This window comes from Miniopterus schreibersii (genome assembly GCF_964146895.1).
Source record: "Miniopterus schreibersii genome assembly, chromosome: 14".
NCBI classification, from domain to species: Eukaryota; Metazoa; Chordata; class Mammalia; order Chiroptera; family Miniopteridae; genus Miniopterus; species Miniopterus schreibersii.
Genome location: NC_138114.1, coordinates 41,596,904 through 41,618,514, shown reverse-complemented (window position 1 = coordinate 41,618,514; position 21,611 = coordinate 41,596,904). Strand labels below are relative to the sequence as shown.

Here is a 21,611-nt window from a genome sequence, read left to right as displayed (position 1 = left end):
ATGGAAACTAGCAAGGTACTGCAGGAAGAGTCTAGAACATCAGAGAAGTGCCTTGGAGACCCCTGGGCCCAAATGCTTGATTTCACAGATGTGAGCACGGAGTCCCAGAGAAGTCAAGCCACTTGCCCAAGGTCATGTAGCTGGTTCTCAGCAAAATCAGTTGGGCAGCTTCCCAGTCTGATGCCCCTGGGTTTCCACCAGGCACCGTGACCCTGCTCTGGAGGGCCTTTGGTTCTGTCACCAGAGGAGAGGGAGGTAGAGACAACGGGAGGGCAGGAAGCAGTTGGTTTGTGTCAGTCACAGCTGCTCATTTGGCTGCGCCTGTCTCTTGCTCCTTCACCCCATCTCTCTGTCTCCGTTTTCCCAGCCCTGAGCCAGTAACCTTGGCCTCCTGGCCAGAGGGCCAGGGTTTGTGAGCCAGGGGCTCTCTGCTCATCGTAATGAGGCTGAGGGGGTCCTTCCCACCCTGGGAGACGGCTTGCTCGGGTGGGCTGGAAAGAAGGCACTCCAAAAGGGGGAAATTGGCGGGTGGGAACCATGGAACTGGATTAATTCTGCGGATCCAGGGGACTGGGAAATAAATCATGTTTTAAAAAGACTTAAAAAAAAAAGACAAGCTCATTTCTGGTTCGCTTCCCATTTTCCTTTGGCGAGAGAAGGGAAGGCCTGCGTACGGGGGATGAAGGGGGTTGGCATGAGCTTGGGCTGTACACTTAGTAGGGGCTCAGTTTCCTGTCCATCCCCCCAAATGCCCAAACCCCAAGGGCCTAGAAGGGCATCAGACCCTTCAAGATAATTCTTGAAAAATGTTTCCTAGCAGCCAAGACCTTGTGAGCATTTAGTCTTTGTGGGCCAACAGCCCCCACTTCTTTCTCCTAGAGTTTTGGGGCATCTCCCCCTCTCTGATGGCCCTCATCATCTAGCAGAAGAATTGACAAACCACTGCCCACAGGCCACGCCCAGCTCACCAGATGGTTTTGTCAATAAAGTTTTATTGGCACACTGCCCACTCACAGGGTTGAGTAGTCTCAGTGGAGACCACATGGCTCACAAAGCCTAAAATATTGACTCTCTGGCTCTTTACAGAAGTTTGTCAACTCCCATTCTAGCAGAACAAGTCTTCCTGGCTTCTCCAGGCCTGGGCCAAATCATTTCCCTTGGCTCACTGAAAGGGGTTAGCACTTCCCACAAGGTTTCCTTCTGAAGAACCCAAAAGAAACCAAAAAGGAAGGTGTGCAAAATAATGGAGACAGTAGAAATGGAGAGAGATGTGGGTAACTTCTTAGCTGGGTCAGCACAGGACTGGGTGTGGCCAGATAGGGCTGGGATGGGTCCGGCACAGCCTTGCTGGGGAGCAGCCCACGAGCCACATCTGGGGTACAGCAGCAGGAAGTGAAAGCCCCAGCAAGATGTGGCAGCAGGCAATGAAGTCCCACATTCTGAACTCAGATCCACGTGGCCAACCCTGCTTAAAGCCTCAGAGAGCCTAGGTGCATCTAGCCTGTCTCAGCCCTACCAGGGCATGAAAGCAGGGCCAGCATAGCTCTTTCTGCCCAAGGAGGCATCCCCCTGCTAGGGCCAGTGGCCACAGAATGTTTGTCTCTGGGTGCAGTCCCCCAGAGTCCTTCTACCCCCATTCCAACTGACCTGATGTGTGGGGTCGCCTATGGGAAGCCATCTGACGGGTGTCAGCTTTTTCTTGGTGCATCCAGTATGAGCACCATCTGGTTCTCATCCCTGCAGCTCCAGGAGTGTGATTTTTCTGAGCTGATTCAACCAAGCTCATGGGAGATGTCACTGATGGTGGCTAACAGCCACTGAGCACTGACTGTATACTAGGCTCTGTGCTGAGCACTTATTGTCTGTTACCTCTTTTAATCCTCACAGCAGCCCAGAAGGTAAACGTATCATTTCATCTGGATTTTTACAAGTGAGGGAACAGGTTCAGAGACGTTAAGTAACTTCCTCAAAGGGGCAGTGCCTGGATTTGAATCTAGCCGGTCAGACTCCAGAGGCCTTGGTAAACCTCTCCCCTGGGGTCCCACTCTGTTGGTTTACAGGAAGAACTGGGAGGACCAGGCTTCCCAGTTCTACATGGGGAGCCAGCCTGCAATTGGAAGGTGGCTTGCCGAGCAAGGGAGAGTTTTGTGCTTTAAGTGGTGAGTGGCAAACGATCACCTGAAGTCTGTATCCTCATGAAAGGTGGACACTGTGTGACCTCAGGCAAGTTACTTATCCTCTCTGGTTCATTTCTCTCATCTGTAAATTGAGGGAATACCTTATCACTGTAGGTTTAGTGTGAAAAACAAATGAGTTACTATGTGTAAGTGCTCAGTGCTTGGTGCACAGTAAATGCTGTGTAAACGTTGCTGCTGTTATGATTGTGATCACTCTCTGTCACTGGGTCAGGGCAGCAATGCTGGCAGGGTGGGCAGGGCAGGTTTTTTATCTCAACGTTTGTATGAGGGTGTGTGTAACAGTTTGTATCTCAACTTGCATCTCAACGTTTCTTCCTCATCGTCTCTGCTGCAGCCAACGCTGTGCTCCTTTGCAGGCGATGAGCAGTTTAGCAGAGAAAGCCCCAGCCGGGGTGTTCCCAGACCTTCCATTTCTGGCTCTGCCACTCTGTGCTTGTGAGAACTTGGGCTGGTTACTTCCCCTGTCTGAATTCATACTGCTTCCCTGTAAAATGGGGTGAAAAATGCATACACACCTCAAGGGATTGTCGTGGGAAGTAAATGAGCTACTATGCACCGTGAGTAGCCAGTCAGCATTTATTACATGTTGATCCACTAGAAATGTTAACACCATTGATTAGGCTAAGAGCTTCTGCCTCATAATGTTGTTATATCACATTTCACGATCATATTTTCTTTTAGGTACTTTGACTTCGCTTCTCCCTCTTGGCAGGAGGAAACTTTTAACCTCACTTCACAGATGAGGAAACTGAGGCCTAAATCATACATGGTTTCTGAGCCTGAAATAGAGCCCTCAGGTCTTCTGGTCATTAAAGGTTTCTGTCCTGGGTTGGAGTTGAGCTGTGAGACTGTAAAATGAGGCATCCTTCCATTCTGCCAGGGCCTGTCTGTCTTTCTCAGAGGGTGGGGCTGGGGCAAGGGCTAGAGGAGACATCAAGGCCCAGTGGTGTTGTTGCCTCAAGCTTGGAGACTGGCCTTGGGCTCTCTAACCCTGATGTTTGAATTCCAGGTTCAGGCTGCTGAGCCTGTTGACCTGGTGAGGATCCTTGGAGCCACTAAGCCCTGTGGGGCGAGCCACCCACATGGCCAAAGACAAAGGTCTGGGCTGCTTTCTCTAGGGCAGTAATAACCCACGGGCCCTGTTCCAAGCAAGGATTGTGTGGGCTTCTCTGTGCTCCAGAGGATGCCTGCGTTTCTGCAGACACCTCATTACCCCATCCCAGCCGGCTGTGTCCCAGTGCCTCTGTAATCACTCCGGCCCACGCCCAGCAGCCAGCCCAGGGCCAGGAAATCACTCCCCTCCCCTCCCCCGCCTTCCGCCAGCTGCTCCACGGGACGCCTGCAGCCACTCACCCTGTGGACCTCCTGCCTGCCTAACGGTTCTCTCTCTTCTGATTCTCTTCTCCTGCTGCTGCTTGCTCTCGGGGACTCGGAAGTGTGGCTCTCCAGCTGGGCTGAGTCTCCCAAAAAGGACGTGACAGGTACTGCCCAGTGTGCATGCGAGTACATGTGTGTGAACATGTGCGTCCCAGGCATCCGCGTGTGGGAGTCAGTGCTGCCGGCCCCTTCCCGCATGCTTCCCTAAGATGTGTAGCAGCCTTTTGTCGGCACGCCCGGCATCCTCTCTGCCTTCTCTTTCCCCTCTGCTGCTTGTACTCTTTGCCTGCTCTCCACCCTTTTTAGGTCACAGATCCAGCCTCCCTGGGAGCCTTCTGGTGGGCAACGACCACATGGCTCAGTGTGTAGCAAATGCACTCTGGCCCCCGTGTGTGGGGGTTCAAACCCTGGCTCTGCTACATCCTGGGCTGTGTTGCCTTGGCTGGGTTACATAACCTCCCTTAGTGGATGCAGTGCCACCTCATGGGGAGCCTGGCACACAGAGAGTTCCTATCATCATCTTCAACAATTAATCAGTTGGCCAGCCCTGTGAAATGGGCCGGCCAAGAATTACTAATCTCACTCCAGGCAGTTAACCTGAGGTGGAAGCAGAAGCCTGGTTCCCAGTGATCCTCACTGGAGAGCTGCAGGGAGCTGTAGCAGGAAGGGGGGGAGATGGCGGTCACAGCCCCCATGCCCCAGGAACACAGAGCTTGCAGCTGCCTCTGGCCTCAGGAAGCTTTCCAGGCTTTGGACTACCTGGACCAGGATGGCCCTCAAAGAGTTGGGCTGTGCCCTGTGCCAGTGTCTGTCTGGGAAGAGCTGGGCCAGGGGTCAGGGGCTTGCTTTTAGTCTTTGGTCTTACTGGACAATTGCAGAAAAGCCTAGACAGCAGGTTGCTCAGCTGCAAGAGGGGGATAGTGGCAGGCAGAGGATGGGATTTCCAGAAGGCTTTTCGACGAGCCCCTCCATTTCTGAGAGTGCTACCTGACACCCCCTCCCCCGCTTCCCAGCCTGAACCTGAGAGCAGAGGTTCAGGCCTGGAGATTGGGGAACAGGCAGAAGGGTCAAAGGTCAGAGGGACCCCGGCCATCCCCAGGGTCAGAGCCCCAGGCTCAGTCCCTCTCCCCACAGCTTTGGGCAGGGAATGGGAGGCTGATATCCTGAGGGGGGGACTGGAGAACAAGGCAACAGTCAGGAGGACCCCTCGCCTGTCCCAAGCCCCTTGCAATCATCCTTCTGGTGTTGCCTATGACGAGGGCCTGGGCCTGAGCTAATAACTGGGCTCCTGTCCCTTTTTCCCCTCTCCTCGCGCCAGTGAGCCAGAGCCCACTTGGCCCACAACAATACATTTTATTCACCAAACGTATAGCCTGGCCGCCCGAGGGCGTGTGGAGAAGCCGGCAGGCCGAGTCCGGCCTGGGAGGAACCAGTTGTGAGGGACTGGAGGGACCTTGTGGGATGTCCAGGGTTTGGAGGGAAGGGTCATGGAGAGTTTGGAGGGCCTGGGGTGGGGGCCACCACAGGGCTTGGCTTCTCAGGATGAGCCCAGCTGTTGGGAGCGAGAGGCTGTGGCGGGCCCCAGGGAAACCAGCCAGACTTGGAGTCCAGGGTCAGGGTCTTAGGTGAGTTCCCAGGTCTTTCCAGGCCTTGGTTTCTCCATCTGGAATGTTGGAGTGTTTGATGAGACAGGAAACTTGGAGGTGAGGGCAGATGCTAGGATCCTTGTAGACGAGGGTATTCGGTTGCTTCGCCTGATATCTTCCCCCAACCCCCCAAGTGGGCCTGGGGGCTGTGATCTAGCTCTCCAGCTGGCAAGTGCCCGCTGCCTGCCAAGAGGTGGGGACTGAGAGGGTCACATTGCAGGGACACAGCTGTGGCCACCCTTCTCCTGGCGCCTGTGGCCCTTGCCCTGAGCTGCCTGCTGGTTCTGAGGCTGCAGAGGAACCTAAACCCCTCCTGCTCCTCCCCCAATTTCCCACTTCTGTTTGCTTTATAAACACTGCTTACAGTTTACATAGGGCATTAACCCCGTCACCTCATCCCATGCTTGTAACAACCCCGTGAGGCAGGTATTGTTCCTGTTCCTGTTTACAGATGAGGAAGCTAAATCTCAGAGAGGTTAAGTGTTCTCCCCAGGGTCACAGAGCTGGTAGGGGCAATGCAGGACTGAACCTCAGACCCTCAGACTCTGATTGTATGCTTTTTCATTGTGGATCTCAGGTAATTACTGTGTCCAATGCCTTGTTCTATGGCACCCGTCCTGGGGCATCTACTCTCATCAGGGAGACTTGTCTAAAGCACATGGTCTGGTTGGGCAACAGTGCCCCACAAAAAATTCAGTATAGGACGGGAGCAAGCACTATGGCTAAAGTGATCAGGCAACTCCTGGAGGGCAGAGATGGTTGGGAGGATTGGGTTTGGTAGAAAGGAGGGCATTCCACGCAGGGGAAACAGCTACAGCGAAGGCTTGGAGAGAAGAACCTTCGTATAACAGTGTGGCTGGCGCAGGGGGATGCCCGAGGCATATGTGTTGAATGATGAATGTTGCCTGGAACAGGACTGTTGTGTGTCAGGGAACTTGGGGAGCTCAGATTGTCAAGAAAGACTGAACTTGAACTTGGCCTTTATTCTATAGGCCACAGGGAGCCGCCAAAGGTGTTGGAGCAGGGGACTGACTTGGCAAAAGCCTCGTTTAGAAGTTTAAGTTGGCAGCCAAGATCAGGCAGGAGCCAGGGGTCCATCCAGGTGGTAGTCGGAGTAGTGCAGGTGTGAGGTAAGGGTGGGGCAAGGCTTTGGGGAGCTGCCAGCGCCTCCGCAGATCAAGCCAGGGGCTCTGAGGAAGGCACAGGGGCCCATCCCTGGATGCCACTCTTAAAAAGCCCCCTTCCAACCAGGGAGGGGCTCTCCTCTCTAGAAGGGTCCACCCCTTCTTGATGCCTCTGCCAAACCCTTTTCATCTGAAGACAGGAGTCTCCCTCCACTGCCCCTCCTCCTTTCTGGGGCCAACTCCTTCAACCCTTAATTTTCCAGGCCTTGGCTGGGAGGGGATCCAGCCTCTGTGGGATGACATCACCCACCGACCCGCCTGCCGAATAGTTTCTCATCTGGATACCTGCTCCCAGCTCACGCCCACCCGGGCAGCCCTGGGCAGGCAACACCCTAAGAGGCAGATACCAGAGCCAGCAAGCTGGGAGCCTGTATGTGCTGGGGGAGGGGAGGGCAGCCAAGAGGACAGAGTGCCTGTGTGTCCGTCTGTCCATCCCCAGCCTTTGGAGTAGCCTCCAAGAAGGGCCACCGCCTGTCTTGTATGCTCTGGAGCGCCTGGAGAACATTTCCTTACCTTTTCTACCTGTGCCCCAGACTGTCCGTCTTCAGAAAGCTCCAGCCAATATTCCAAGAGGCTGAGGGAAGGGGTATGTTGATTTTTCCCCTCTTTGAAAGTTTGTCTCAGATTTCCTTGGCTTCAATTAAAATGAGTCGATGTCTCTCCATTCTCAGCACCCCTGCTCATCCTTTCTGTCAGCTTCTGGCCACTTGCTCCTCTGTGCCTCTGTTTCCCATTTCCCCTTTCTCCCTTCCACGGTTTAGTTGTCTAGTTTTCCCAAATTTCAGAAGCGAGGCCCTGCCTGGTTTATCTGTATTGGCTCAAAACCAACCATTAAGTCACTTTCATTCATTTCGTTCATTTCGCAAACACTGAGTACCAACCACCTAAGTGGACACTATGGTCTGGTCAGTAAATGTAGCAAGAGTCAACAAGAAACCTACTCTCCAGTCTTTGTAAGTACCAACTGTGTGCCAGGTGTCCGGAGATAGGATAAAGTGGGCCCCTCCTTGGAAACCAGGGATCAGGGGCTCTCTGTAGGCCAGGCACCGGGCAGAAGTTCAGAACACAAGTGCCAGTGTGAGGTGGGCATGGGTTCAATCCCAGCCATATTACTTTAGGAAAATTGCTTACTCTCGTGAGCCTCAGTCTGCCTGTGTGTAAAATGGGGCTGTAACAAGACCTGCCGCAAAGAGTTGTTGTGAGGACAAACCAGACAGCGAGGTGATACGGTGGCACTTGGCATAGTGCTGCCCATGAGTGAGTACTAACAAGGCTTGTGGTTAATTCTTGGTGTAATCTGGGTGCTCTCAGGATTTGGAAGCTCTCTAACCTGCTGCTGGGGGACTCCTCTTCTGTTTGTGTCTTGAATTTACGCGATGTGGAAAGGGAGCCCCTCTTTGTGCTGGGTGCACTTAAGAAGTGCTTTTAGCCACAGAAGCACTAAAAGCTCCCCAGGGACCCAATGGGAGATAGTCCCTGTCAGCACTGTGCCCAGCACTGCCTCTGCCCTGCTGTCAGGGGCAAGGGCAGGGGCAGACACTGGCCATATCTGAGTATAGAACCAGGCTGGCCCTGCTGCCTAGCTGTTGGTTGCATTTCTGCCTGAAATACAAATCTGTCTTTGGAGGGGCTGCCTGGGGCTGTATGTGCACATTCATGTGGCAGCCTCAGCTGGGACAGGGTCCCTTCTGGGTCTCCAAAGGGCTGAGCTGGGGTTGCAGGGTCCGCACCTCATGGGAGAAGACTGCCAGGAATGGTGGGTTTTTTCCCCCCTGTTGCCCTCTACCCTAGGTTGGATAGATCCTCAGCCACAGAAAGACCCAGAGACCTAAGCAGTGCTTCTTACCCCTGGCTGTACGTGAGAACCACGGGGGGAAGATGGGATGTCTAAAATATACCCCAGACCAATTAAATCTGGATCTCTGGGGGTGGGGCCTCAGCACCTATATTCTTCAAATGCTCCCCAGGCGATTTTGTGGGACCAAGTCGAGGGTCATTGTGCTAGAAGAATGGGATGTCTGGAAACAGACACCAGGCAGCCCTGTAATCAAAAGAGAGATAGGCTTGAACCTGAAACACAGTGAATTTCGTTCTCTCCTTAGCAGCTATGTGAGCGGGGACAAGGCTCTTGGTTTCTCTGGGCCTCTGAGTTGTCTTTTGTGTAATGGGAAGGTGAGAAGGTTGTTGTTAGAATAACTTGGGACAGTGTACGTGCCTGGCACAGAACTTGGCAGTTAGACTCAAGCTATAGGGAATGTAGCTGCAGGCTGAAGCCCGAGGGGCCGTGGGGAGCCTGGGAACCCTCTCGGCTGTCTCTGTAGCCAGGCTGGTGGTGTGAAGCCCGCAGCCTTCCGGGAGATTGGCAGGTGTATAGAGCGGTAGATGCGCAGTTTAAGAAGGGTACTAGGAATTCCTTTTGGCCTGGGAGGGCCTCCTGTGGGAGGTAACCAGCAGGTCTCTGGTTTGCGGATCCTTTGCGCTCCTTGCAGGGCCTGTCATGTCTTAGGTGTTTTGTCCCCACCCTAGTGATGGTGATGGTAATAGTGAAGCTCAGAGAGGTGTAAGCAGCATATCCGATGCCACACAGCCAGTGAGCTGAGATGGGCACCCAGTCCGTCCACCTCCTAGTTGCTTAATGAATGGTGCACTGGTCCTGTGGCCGAGGAGGAGAGAGAAGTTGCTTGCTCCTTGGGTGCCTGCCCTCCTGCTAAGCCCCACCTTTTGACCCCTCAAGCTCCATGAAACTACCAGAAGAGGGCTGCTGGAGACTTCTAGGACCCTGACCACAAGCCCCAACGCTTCAAAGCAGAGGGAGACTGAGTCAGTTTCCATGTGGCCAGTGGGCAGCAGCCAGGCCAGACCATTGTCCCCTCTGGAAGCAGGTCTGGGAAGAGCCAGCCTGAGGCTGATTCGTGTGTGCCAGGCCCTGGGCTTGGTGGCAGCACCCTGGGGAGCCCAAGGGGTAGGCAAGGAGCCGAACTTAAGGAAAAGTTGGCGGGGGGCGGGCTGGGCTGGCCTGCCGCTGGCTTTCTTCTTGGGTTTCAAGTAAACAGTCTCGGCCCTCCTCCCCCTCCCCTGCCTCCACCCCCAGCTCCTCATTCGATGGGTCTCATGTGTTTCTATTTAAGGGTTGCGAGTAAACCCCAGTGATTGGCGGCCTCAAACCCTCTTGACTTCTCGCCTGGGCCCGGGCTGTGGAGACGGTCTCTCCTGCTCTCTCCCTCTCCCTCCTGAGGGGAGGACTGCTGACTCTCTTTCTCTGGGTTTACAGGGGTTGGGGGAGAGGCAGGAGCCCTCCTCCTCGCCTTGCCTTTCTCTCTCTCCTCTGCTCTGGCTTCAGCCCTCATGGGCCGCCCACCCGCAGCCCTCCCCTCACGCCCCTGTCGCAGAGGGGTCTGGAGAGACCACGTCGGCCCCAGGCCTCTCCTCTGCCTCCTGCGTGCTGGGCTGTGACTAACTCATCACAGCAGCAGGCTTTTCCTCTGAGTTTTCTTGGCCTCGGTCTCTGTCTCTGCTTGTCTCTCCTGCCCCCACCCTCCCTCTGTCCCCTGGCTCCCCATGTCCCCCGGCCCCCGCGGTGCAGCGGGCCGGTGTGGGGCCTTGCTATATGGCCTGTCCTTGGGGCCCAGCGAGCTGCGAACCCTGGCTGCAGGCAGCCCCTCGGAGCGGCGCTGGCGACAGAGCAGCCTCCCCCGAGGCCGATGGACAGGGGGCGCCCCGGCCGCGGGGCCATGGCTGGCCGCTGGCTCACCGCGTGCTTTCTGCCCTCGCCAGGTGCCGACACCAGCGCCGAGCCCATGATCCTGGAACAGTACGTGGTGGTGTCCAACTATAAGAAGCAGGAGAACTCGGAGCTGAGCCTCCAGGCCGGGGAGGTGGTGGATGTCATCGAGAAGAACGAAAGCGGTGAGTGCCCCGCCAGCCGCTCGGGGTTCCAGCCCGGCCCCCGGGTGGACGGCTGGTTTTTGTTCCCGGTCTCCTCCCCCACCTCTGCAGCTATACGTTATTTCCATCTGGCGGGGAGAGGACTGAGGAGGCTGAAGTTTCCCCTGTTGGTTTGGGCTGCAGGCCAGCAGTTTGCCTGGTGGTGGAAGAATGTCTCCACCACTCGGGGTGATTAACCGGCTTGTGTGAGTGCAACGCCAGGGTGGCAGCATGGGGAGAAGTGTCCAGCCCACGGTTAGGGACCCCGTGCCCTCTGAGGCCCCCGGGGAAGGTAGCTCCCAGCTCAGGGGACTCTACAGCAGCTTTCCCCTGCAGGACCATATTAGAAGCCAGGGTCCAGGCAGGAGTGGGGGAAAACAGGCCATGACATCACTGTGGGGTCCAGGGTCCTCAGGCCTCCGGTGTGTTGTCTGAGGAAAGGCCAGGCCTGTGGGGGTTGGCTGGTGTCTGGGCAGTGAGCTGACTACCCCCTGGCGAGCTGAAGGCTGCCAGGGCCTGGGAAGACGGCCCAGACAGGGCGATGAAGCCAGGTCCTGGGGTCAGGGAGGGTCCTGCAGCAGCCACCCTGTCATTGGGCGCTGAGGCTTTGTCTTGTCTGGGGCCATCCAGGGGGCTTCTGGCTCCAAGGTTCTCACCGAGTGGACCCAAGTGCCTCAGTGCCGTTGGCTGCAGGAGTCTCTGTAGGTAGACAGAGGAGTCCAGTTTGAGGTGCAGGCCATGTGGCCCCCTGCAGGGCCAAGAACAGCTCTGGCCCCGGGACATTCAGCAGCAGCTTGCCCAGGGTCTGCTGGGCTTGAATTGGTTCCTGGGGCGTTCTGTTTTGGTTTCGGTTTGCTGTGAGGGAAGGCCCATACACAGGAGCCTCTCTGGGCTGTGTTTGGAGGATATTCCCAGAGGGGAGGGGCCCGTTCTCCTTTTCCTGTCCCACTCATTTCCTTTCCATTGTTTTGAGCTCTGAAAGAAAGGCAGACCAAAGGATTACTGTGCCCATTCTATAGATTATCTGACACAGAAAATGTGAGGGGAGGGGAGTCAAAAGCAGAACAGAATAGGAGTGTTCCTAGGCCTCTGATTCCTATGCTTGTGGGCAGCAAATAGCTGTAGAGATGCTAAGAAAATCCCAGCAGGCCTCCTGGGGGAGGTGAGCTTAGGCTGTGATGCCAAAGTAGACCTGACTCATGGCCCTCCTGGGTTTGGTGTCTTCAAAGCCCATTCCATTCTCAGAGGTCAGGTTCTGCCTTTGTGCCTGGAGTCACCACCAAGGTAGATGGCAGCAGCGGTCCCCTCCGCAGAGCCAGGTCCCTAGTGTAAAGCCTGGCCCTTTACCCCACATGCCCACATGGGTCTCCCTGCACCACTTTGCCTTCAGCCTTTGTCCCAGTACCAGCCTTACCTCCCTGCCCCCCCAGGGAAGCTGCATTGTCTCAGGGGCCTGGCTCTGGAAACCCTAAGCACCCAAAGGAAGGGATCTCTAATGGTGGAATTGGAGACACCAGCTGAGGAAAGATGTTTGTTTTGGAGCTTGCTCCAAAGAAAGGCAGGCCCATTTCTCCGTATAAGGTCAAGTCTGCTCAGAAGTGGAGTTCTGGCTTAGGGACCCTTCTGCTACCTCACTTCCGTGGAGCAGCAGGAGGAGTGGGTACCAGCCACTGGCCAGGATGGCTCAAGATGAGACCCCAAACAAAAGAAGTCAGCCTGCTATATAAAACTCCCTGATTCTCGTGGACTGGGTGTCCTCTGCCTTCCCATCCTACATCTAGGACCCTGGGAATACGTGGAGTCCTGCCTAGGAGTGGAGCAGGAAGAGCCTTGATAAAGTGGGGATTCTGAGTTAGGCCTAGAAAAGGCATAGAGGCACCTCCTCTTCTGAGGGGTCCAGATGGCTGTTTGAGGGGGCTCAGGCAGCCTGACTCCCCAGAGCAAGCTAGACTGGCACACAGACCCTCTGAGGGAGCTGCTGTCCCTGGAAGCAGGATTCTGCCCACCACCTACTGGCTGTGTGGCTTCGAGTTCCTTAATCCCTCTGGGCCTCAATTGTCCCTTCTGGAAATAAGATAATCTGATGGCTGCTTAGAAGCAGGGCCTGGAGAAGATGACCTACCCGAGCCCTCTCCCATGTCTGAACTCCATGCCTGGGAGACTCCATAGGACCCTGGGTTTCAGATGGGGAGAACCTCCTGGATGAAACGTGGCTTTTCTACTTCTCTGGGAGTTTTGTACCTTTACCCTTGGTGGAGACAGCTGCTCAGCAGCAGATGTTTACACAGGGATCTCACAGTGCTGTGTTCACCATGCAAACCCATACCATCTGATGCCATAAAAACCAGGAGGCCTGGCTCTGGCCAGGTGGCTCAGTTGGTTGTAGCGTCATCCTGTACACCAAAAGGTTGCTGGTTTGATTTCTGGTCAGGGCATATACCTAGATTGCAGGTTCAATCCCTGGTCAGTGGGAGTATGGGAGGCAACCGATTGATGTTTCTCACATCCATGTTTCTCTTTTTCTCTCTCTCTCTAAAAATGAGTGGAAGCATATCCTTGGATAAGAATTGAAAGGGGAAAGAAAACCCAGGAGGCCTGGACTGTAGGACCAGCTTAACCAGAGGAACTAAGTGGGTGGAGGGGAGAAAGGAAAAGGTCCAAACTACAGATCCTTGGTGGGTGGTTTCCCAGTTCAAGGAAGCTGGCTCTGATGGTGGGGGAAGGGAGGTGTGTTGTGCATCTTGCAAGCTCTTGGCTTCGGAAGGAGTGGTGAGTGAGGCTTTTGAACTCTGGAACAAAGACCCAATTGTGATGCCTTTGACCTTGGGACTTGGTGGGTGTGTTGAGGCATTTCCACTTGAATTGTTGGGCAGCACCAGTCCCACCCCTCAGGGCCTGGCCTTGCCCACTGGAGCCAGGATTCTGCCTGTGCCCCTTCTCACTGGGCTGGAAGTCCCTCAAGTAGAGTGTCCATAGAGGGACCCAGCCACCTCTGGCTTCACCTGCTCACCAGAGCGCGCTGCCTGGGACTTTGGCCACCAAGCAATTTGGAGGTGTGGTTGTGCCAGCACTGTATAAGCTTATTGGTCTAAAGATAGATGTGTCTGGAAGACAATTGAAAGTCAATAAACAGTAAAAACCAGGTTTCAGGCCATACACTTCACATGTATCATTTTACAGCGACATGCAAACACCTCATGAAGTAGAAGGTACTTTAACCATTTTGTGGCTAAAGTAACAGGCTAAAAGTTTAAGTCATTTCCCTGGAGTCCAAAAGCTGAGATCTCTCCCCTCTACAGAATCCTGGGAGTTGGGGGAGAGTGGACTGATCCTGGGTAGGATCACCCTCGAGCCCCTGATGCTGCAGGTCAGGGAAAGACAAGGGCAGGTTGAGGTGACCGTAAGCTCCCTGGAATGTCATTGGGGAAGGATGCCTCTGTGTCCCTCCTTCCATCATGGTGCTCATAGGTAGTGGGAATTCATGTTGTTAATTGTTTCTTTGAACTTGGGGACAAGCAATAGCCAAGAAGATTAGAGGAGGAAGATGTGTCCTCAGCCCTGAGGACAAGACTATTCTAGGGAACAGAGGTGGACAGAAGTCAAAGACAACCAACGTGAGACCTGAGTGGCTTCAGGGAAGGCATTTTTGATCCAGCAGTGGGCCTGGGGCCCAGCCAGGAAAGGGCTGTCTCTCAACAAGGACAAATCTAGCAGAAAGATGCAACAGTTTTGTTAGCTTTGCCAACCAGCAATTGCATGTGTCCACCATTGTTGTCTTGTCTTTGGAAGCCCCTCCCCTCTCGACATAAACAGTGGTACCTGAGATGCTTCCTTTTTGGACATTCTTATGCCTCAAAGACCACATTGGCTTCATCTTCCAGCAGGTAGAATGTGGTCTAAGTTCCGGCAGAGTGGTGATGGCAAGGTCCCAGTTGCTCTGATTTCTGTGTTGAGCAAAGCGGCATGCAATGTTCCAGGATTGTTTTTCTCAGGACTAGAGGCCAAGGGAGGATGTGGGGATATGAGTCAACAGATGCTCATTCTTTTCCTGCCTCAGCTTTCCTTCTCTGAGTCTTTGCTTTTTTTCCTGGCACCAATGTGATAACACTGGGAGTTCCTCTACTTCCTTGGAGGCACATAGCTATAGGATCACAGATCAAAGCATTGTGCTAGCAAGGAAGTTTGAGCTCCGCTGGCCCATCCAGGTAAGAAATTGTACAGGTGAGAAAACTAAGCCTTGGACAGACATCCACTCAGACTTGCTCATTATTGGAAGGATTATTGAAGATTATTGAAAAGATGTAGGAAAATCTCACCAAACCCAAGGGTGGGAAGTACATCCCAGCCTCACAGGAACTGGGAACTGGGAACCAGGAAGTCAACATGAGCAAAGCAACTACTCTTGTCTCTGTCTCTGTCAGGTACCATGTGGATTTAAACCCAGCTTTGAACTTCTAACTGCAGATCAGCCTGTTCACTCATAACAGCAGCCTGTCCTCCTATTGGTTTGTCAGAACTAGACTCTGTATGACTTTTCAATGGAAATCACCACCACCAACTGACAATGAATTCTGGTTCTCTGAGTTCAAAATTTGATGTTTGAATCTGATTGGTTCCTGACCAACCATTGGATTGGTAGCTCTTAGATCAGGTGTCCAGCCTTGGCCAATCAGCTTTGTCCAGAAGTGTCATGGGGTATAAACACAGCTTTGTAGCCAACTTCTTCAGCAGTAGGTGTCGGAAGGCAGGTTTTAAAGAAAGGAGATATAGAGGGGGTAAGGTACCCCAAAACATGGTGACTCAACTCTTGCTTGTTTTGTTGCTGTGTGCACAGTGGAGAGAACCAAGAATCAGGAGTCTGTGTATGTGTGCGCTAAGTTGGAATCACTTAATTTCTGTTTTTTCGTAAGTATAAAGGGGCAGTGACACATTCTATGTGGCCTTTTTTTAAAAAAAAGTAACCATTTATTATTCAGCAAATATCTTTATCACTAAGACAAATTAATAAGCTTTCCCCTCAGAGTTGTGGGTCATAATGATTATTTTGTGTTGTCCAAAGAAAATGCATTCTTTAGCCACATAGTTTGTGAGTTGGAATCTTCTTAACATTGAGGATGTACCTCTTCTGTTGCTTAGATATTTCTCTTCATGAACATTGTTATAACTGGTCCTACATGGGCTTTTTGTAAGGGAGAAATATACTACCTATAGAATTCATCCATTTCACAATTCTCAAACACCTCCTTTGTCCAAGGTCCTGTGCGGATTGGGTACATATGCATAAGGTTCCTACTTTTATGGGACTTAGATTCTAATTGATGTGAACATTCCAGGCACTGAAGGGATGGACGGTAATGTGAGGCTGAGGTAGTTTTGCACACTTTCTGTTGTCTTGGGTGGAGTTCTCTGTATCTTTTATGTCATTTTGCTTAGTTTATCTGCTTAACAAGGAACCACCTGCTTGCTAATTCAGACTGCCAAGCTATCCCAGAAGAGAGATCCCAATAAAAACAGGATAGGCTGTTTCTAGAAAGGCAGGTTTATTGCAATCTGCATTGCAGATAAGCGAATTAATACTCTTAACTCGGCAATAGCCTTTTAAGAGTCTGGTTCCAATGAGCCAACCCCGTTTGGATGTGGTGACTGGCCCTCATGAGGTCTTCCTCAGCCATCAGAAGGCCTTGGTCTCTGACAGCATTTCCCTAAGTGCAGCACATGTCTGTTCCTGCTATGTCAGCCTAATCAGCAACTCCTGAGTCCATTCTGGTCCAAGAGTGTCTTTGGTGTGCACTTGTCCACTTCACAGAGCTGGCTGGAGGGGAAAGGGCCATAGAGAGTAAGTACAAAAGCGGGAGTGGGCATCTAATCCAGCCTTGGGCCCTTTGGCCCAGCTTTATTCACCTCAGGCTAGAGGTTGGTTTGAGAATGAGATTGCAGGATAGCCTAGCAATTAAAAATATGAGCTCCAGTTTAGGTAAGCCTGGTTTGAATGTTGATTTTGTATTTCCTAGTAACCCTGGGAAAGTCACTTGGGTCCCCTAAACATCATTTTCTTTACCTATAAAATGGGGATAATTGTACCCACAGCTATAGGTTGGTAGATGCTGATTCAAAAGGAATTCAGTGCTAGTGCAGGGTCTGGCGCACTCTAAGGGCTCAGTGCATGATAGTTTCTGGTAAGACTGCTAAAGTAGGGCAGCTCTGCCACAGGTTGATCTTGGGGCCCACAGCAGGTCAGTTTCTCTCATGTGGCCATGGCTTTCCTACCTGTCCAGAAACTGGATTACACTCAGTGGTGTCAGAGGATTCTCTCAGCCCTGGTGGTTTGTGAGGTGGGTAAACAAGCATGGAGCTTACTACAGGGCAGTGAAGCCAGGAGAGCATGCTGGGGACCAGAGTCGCACCCCTGAAGCCCTTGTTTGGGCAGTTGTGCTTACCCCACTCTATGACAGGAAAAAGTTGGAGACAGAAGTCATATTCCCATTGGTGGCCCAGGAGCAGTACCCTTATGAGGTAAGGGGGCTTCACACAAGCCACCTATGACACCCTCAGTGGCTCTGTTGCATGGCACTGTACTGAAGCACTGGGGGTAGGTGTGTGTGTGGGGGGGTGGCTAGCATAGTTGGGGAAGGCTGCCTGGAGGTGTTGGAGGCACTGAGCTGGGACTTGGGTAGAGAAGAGGGTTGGATAGGCAGAGAGGAGAGGGAATTCCTGTTCCAGGTGAGTGGAGTGCTAGGTCGAGGGCTGGGCTGTTGGGGCTGAGACAGCAAGGCAGGTATATGGTTGCCTTTAGCAGATGTGGCTGATGGAGAAAGTGGAAGTTGGGCAGCAGTAGATGGGGCCATGGAAAGGAGGGGAGCAGGAGTGGGGCCTGAGAATAGTGGTACTTTGAAGCAAGTGATCCTGGCTGCGGGAGGAAGATGGCAGGGGAAGGTGTGTCCAGGAACTGGAAATGGCTCTTTCCTTTAGCTGAATCGTCACCGCTGTTAGGGAGGTGTCCAAGGACTTGTCAGCTCTGAGCACTACCAGCCACTTGCCTGGAGCCAGCTGCCAGGTGGCCGGTGGGACAGTCCCTCTGCCTCGTCTCCATTTGCTCAGGTTGGGCAAATGGAGTGGCTGGTCACTCTGACCTCACATTGGCTTGGTGAACCTATCCTGTCCCAAATTCCTCCAAGGCCTTTTTCCTTGGACAGTCATTTCTGAGCAAATAATATGGCACAGAGGTGAGTTTGGATATCCAGCTGAAGTGCCGTAACACTCATCCCAGCCTCAGCCCAAGGGCAACGCCTTCCCTTTTTAGGGGACGAACAAGTTTGCACTGAGTCTGTTCACAATCACCTCCAAAATGCTACTTTTCTGGGTTTGAACACGAGAGGACTAGTTGAACCACACACTGCTCAGACCCCAAGTGATCAGCCATCACTAAATCCATATTGTCAGGCTGGGGCTGGAGGTGATGGAGACCTTTGAACAAAACCCCACCCTCTCGGGACTCGCAGGTAGGGAGACAATCACAAGTGAACCGGGAAGATAGTTGTAGATTTTGAGGAATGCAATGCAGGAGATAAACAGAGCGCTGACAGCAAATAAGCAGGGGAGGCAGGGAAAGAGTGTGGTGAGGGACGGCCTCGCTGAAGAGGTGCCAGTGAAGCTGAGAATGCTTGGAGCTTGAGGGACAGGGAGATCCAGAGGCCAGTGGTCTGGGGGAGAGTGGTGGTGAGTGAGAGCAGAGTCGGAGGCGAGGCCAGGTGGTACCAGGCCAAGGCATGTTCTAGGTATGACGGCCACCACACGTCAGTGGGAATCAACAGGTGACCTCACTCCCCTCCCCAGACATACCTTAGCCCAGGTGCCCAGGGAGCAGGCAACACTGGAGACTGGGGGCAACACCACCCCCAGCACACATACTGGGCCTTTGTCCCCAGTAGAAGTGATAGGTCTCACCACAAGGCTGAGGGCAGGGAAAAGATCTCCCCGTACAAGGCTCCCTCCACTCTTACATAAGAGATTTCCACCCTGGAGTTGGCACTCTCTGGGGAGTATAATTTGTCAGGATTAGGGAATTTGGGTTGAGAAATTGCCCCTCGTTCTGTCCCAGATTATCCCGTGACCGTGTGGTGTTACACCCTCAGCAGTTGGGTTTTCAGTAATTGCCCTGGTGGTGGTAGGGTTACCCAGGGTGATTGCCCTCGGCTCTATCAGCATCTTTTCAGATTCCATAACCTCATCCTCCACGTTCCCAGCACTGACCTATATTCCCTGGCCTCGCTGCAGGGGAACGGTCAGGGTGACCCAATTAACCCAGTTGCCCCAGGAAGCCTGGTGGGAGCCAGTGTTCACTGGGGTTCCCCATCCTGGGAGCTGAGCTGTCAAATCCCAGTAAGTGGAGGGAAGCTTCTGGCTCGTCTAACCCTCAAGTTCATTTCTGTGTATGTTTGAAGTATGCTATATGAAATTATTGGGAATTTTTGTTTCATTTAATTGCCTCAGCCTCAGCATTTACATTTCCCTTCTTAGGCACCTCTCGGGCTCATGCAAAAATGCATTTGCCTCCCCTAAGCTTTTATTGGACTGGATTATGGGGAAGTGGCCCAGGCACCACGGGAGGTGAGAGAGAGCCAAACTCAGGGAAAGAGTGCCAAGGACTGGCCATAAAGTGAACGAACCACAAGTGGATTGGAGACTGGTGTGCTATGATTGCAAATCCCTCTCTCCTGTTATATCTGGCCCATCTGCATTGCCACGGTCCGCCCTTGGATCACTGAGTCCCAGAACCTTGTGTTTTAAGGAATGTTCTAAGCCCAGTGGCCTGAAGCCTGCTTGTCTGTTTTCTTAGACTCCTGCTGGCAGGTCATCGGAGAGGTCAAGGCCACCTGGGGAGTGCCTGTTCATGCCAGATAGTAAGGAATTTGAGACTTTTTTCAAGGTGACCTCTTTCCAAATCAGAATATTTTGTTTTACAAGATATGAGCCTGTAGTTTATAAAACATGTTGGTAAGAGAAAGGGCAGATGTTGACATTCCATGTTTCTGAGGCAGAAATTGAAGCCCAGAGTGGTTAAGTGACTTGCCTTGGTTTGCACAGCTGGGAGGTGGTACACGGGCTTCCAACACATACTGTTTATCCAGTGTTTGGAAATCTGGATGTTTGGAAATCTCTTCCTTGTGGATTTTACTTCTTTGGAATGCCAAACCCAAGAGTGTTCTCCTGCGTGTGTTCCCCAACCACAGAGAACAGAAGAGTAGAGCTCAGTCCTGCTGAAGCCCTGGCTGAGGTAGGAGAAAGGCCGAGGGGAGGGTCAAAGGGAATGGGAGCGTGCTGACTCAGTTTCCTGTGGAAGAGTTGTGTGAGTGTTCCAGCGTTTGGCTCAGCCAGGACCATGCACCAGGTCTGGGCCTGATAGGTGGATGGGCCAGAAGCACCTGTGGTCTCCCCAGAGATCTGCTCACCAGGGCTGAGGGTGTGAGAGCAGAGCCTAGGCTGTACCTGGGCAGTGCTGGTCAGGTCCCCAGCACACTCTGCCTACCCCTTTGTCCAAATAAATAGACCTGTCATGGCCCCTCTCCCAACTCCACAGGGCCCAAGGAGGAGCTGCCATTCTGCCTCCTGCCCCTCCACCATGTCTTTCAGTATCTCAGCCCTGTTTTAGTGAGGTCCTACACACAGGAACTGCTTTTATAAGGTACAGTTTGCTCATTCAGTCAACAAACACGGAGCACCTACTGTGTGCCCAAAACAGCTGTCCCTGCCTTCCCATCACTGGAGGTGATGGCATTCCAGCCCTGTCTCTTATCTGCAGAATAAAGGCCAGATGCAGTGAGTGAGTCATTTTCATGGTGCACCTACCACGTGCAAGGGGGAAAGCACAGTGTGGCTGGGTGGGGTGGTCAGGAAAGTCATCTGGAAAAGTTGGGAGGGAAGGAGCTGAAGGAGGAAGCTGCTCCAAGCTGAGCGAACCGGAATGGCACATGCAGAGGTGTGGAGGGCGGCGTAGACAAGCATGATCTGAAAACAGTGCCTAGGGCTGCCTAAGAGAAGATGCTCACCCAGCAGCGAACAGGCTGGAGGCGCAGCTCCGAGGGCCTTGAAGGGCCTCACATGTCAGGTGAAGGAGTGCTTTCCCTGTCCTTCCTTGCCAAGCTGGGGGAAACATTTCTGACCATCTGCCTGAACCGTTCCTTTGTCAGAAGAAGAGTGGAGCCTGGAAAAGTGAAGCCACTTGCCCAGTGTCACACAGCAAGTTCATGGCAGGGCTGTCACACAGCTGTGGACCCTTGGTGCAGAGGTGGCCATCTCTAAGGGCCGTTGGCATCTTGCAGCACCACTGAAGCCTGACCGCCTGCTTAGGGCTGGGTGTACCCCAGCTTACCCCTGACTGAGGCCCAGCCCCCACCCAGGTGAAGGGAGGAGGTGAGCAGATGCCGTGGCTCCCCAGCCCTGGGCCCCTCAGCCTGGCGCTAAAGCAGGAGCCTGGAGACAGGCGGCGCAGAGGCATGCCCCAGACTTGGAGGCGCTTCTTGCATATTGTTCAAACAGACTCTTTTTTCATACATTGTGACTCCCCCTGTAAGGTCATCTTCAGAGGCCCCAACTTGAGAAAGCAGACTCCCCTGTTTAGGAACATCACTTCTCAAGGCCAAGGTAGGGCTGTCCCACTGACTGGCTGTGGGTCTACCCCAAACCAGAGGCTTTTGTTCCTCCCTGCCCCCAGGAAGGTGGCGAGGTCGCTGTTGAAGTTGGCCAGACCCCCAATCCCAGGGTTTCTGGACTCTCTGTCTTTCTCATTTATTGTCTGTACTTCGAACAGACGTCCTCTCAAGGCTTGAGCCTTCTCTGCTCATCGTGCCATCTTTTTTTGTGGCAGGATTTTGAGCTGCTGCCATCAGGATGCACCCATTGCAAGGCCTGGGTCTCCAGCCCTGCACCAGGGCCTGCAGTGCTGGCTATAGGCCAACCCTCCTGTGCATGGCCAAGTGACCTCCCTGTGCTCTGGGAGGCTTTCTGCCAGTTCCAGCCACCCACTGCTTGCTCAAGCATTGGGTCAAGGGACTTGACGCCAGGCTCAGGGTGTCCTCTCAGTGGGCAGAGCGACAGTGTGCCCTCATGGAAAGAATGCCAGGATTTTAGGAGGATCTCAGTCAGTCTAGGTTCTAGGCTCTGCCACCCACTAACCAGGTGGCCTCAGGAAAGCCACTTTACCTCTCTGAGCATCAGTTTCCCTCGCCTGTAAAACAGAGGTGTGATTAGCAGTGAAGACAGTGACCTCTGATACCATTCCCCTG

General features: G+C 53.3%; 1 protein-coding gene across 2 annotated transcripts in view; it reads left to right on the top strand.

The window, feature by feature from the left end:
* SH3PXD2A (SH3 and PX domains 2A) overlaps positions 1-21,611 on the top strand; it is a 206,272-nt gene that overhangs the window by 140,318 nt on the left and 44,343 nt on the right. The window contains exons 7-8 of one of the 2 annotated variants that reach the window (XM_081158958.1): positions 3,635-3,679; positions 10,180-10,311. In XM_081158958.1, coding sequence (XP_081015084.1) covers positions 3,635-3,679; positions 10,180-10,311 — 177 coding nt within the window. The remainder of the gene's footprint in view (positions 1-3,634; positions 3,680-10,179; positions 10,312-21,611) is intronic. The other variant, XM_081158959.1, reaches the window with a different exon arrangement.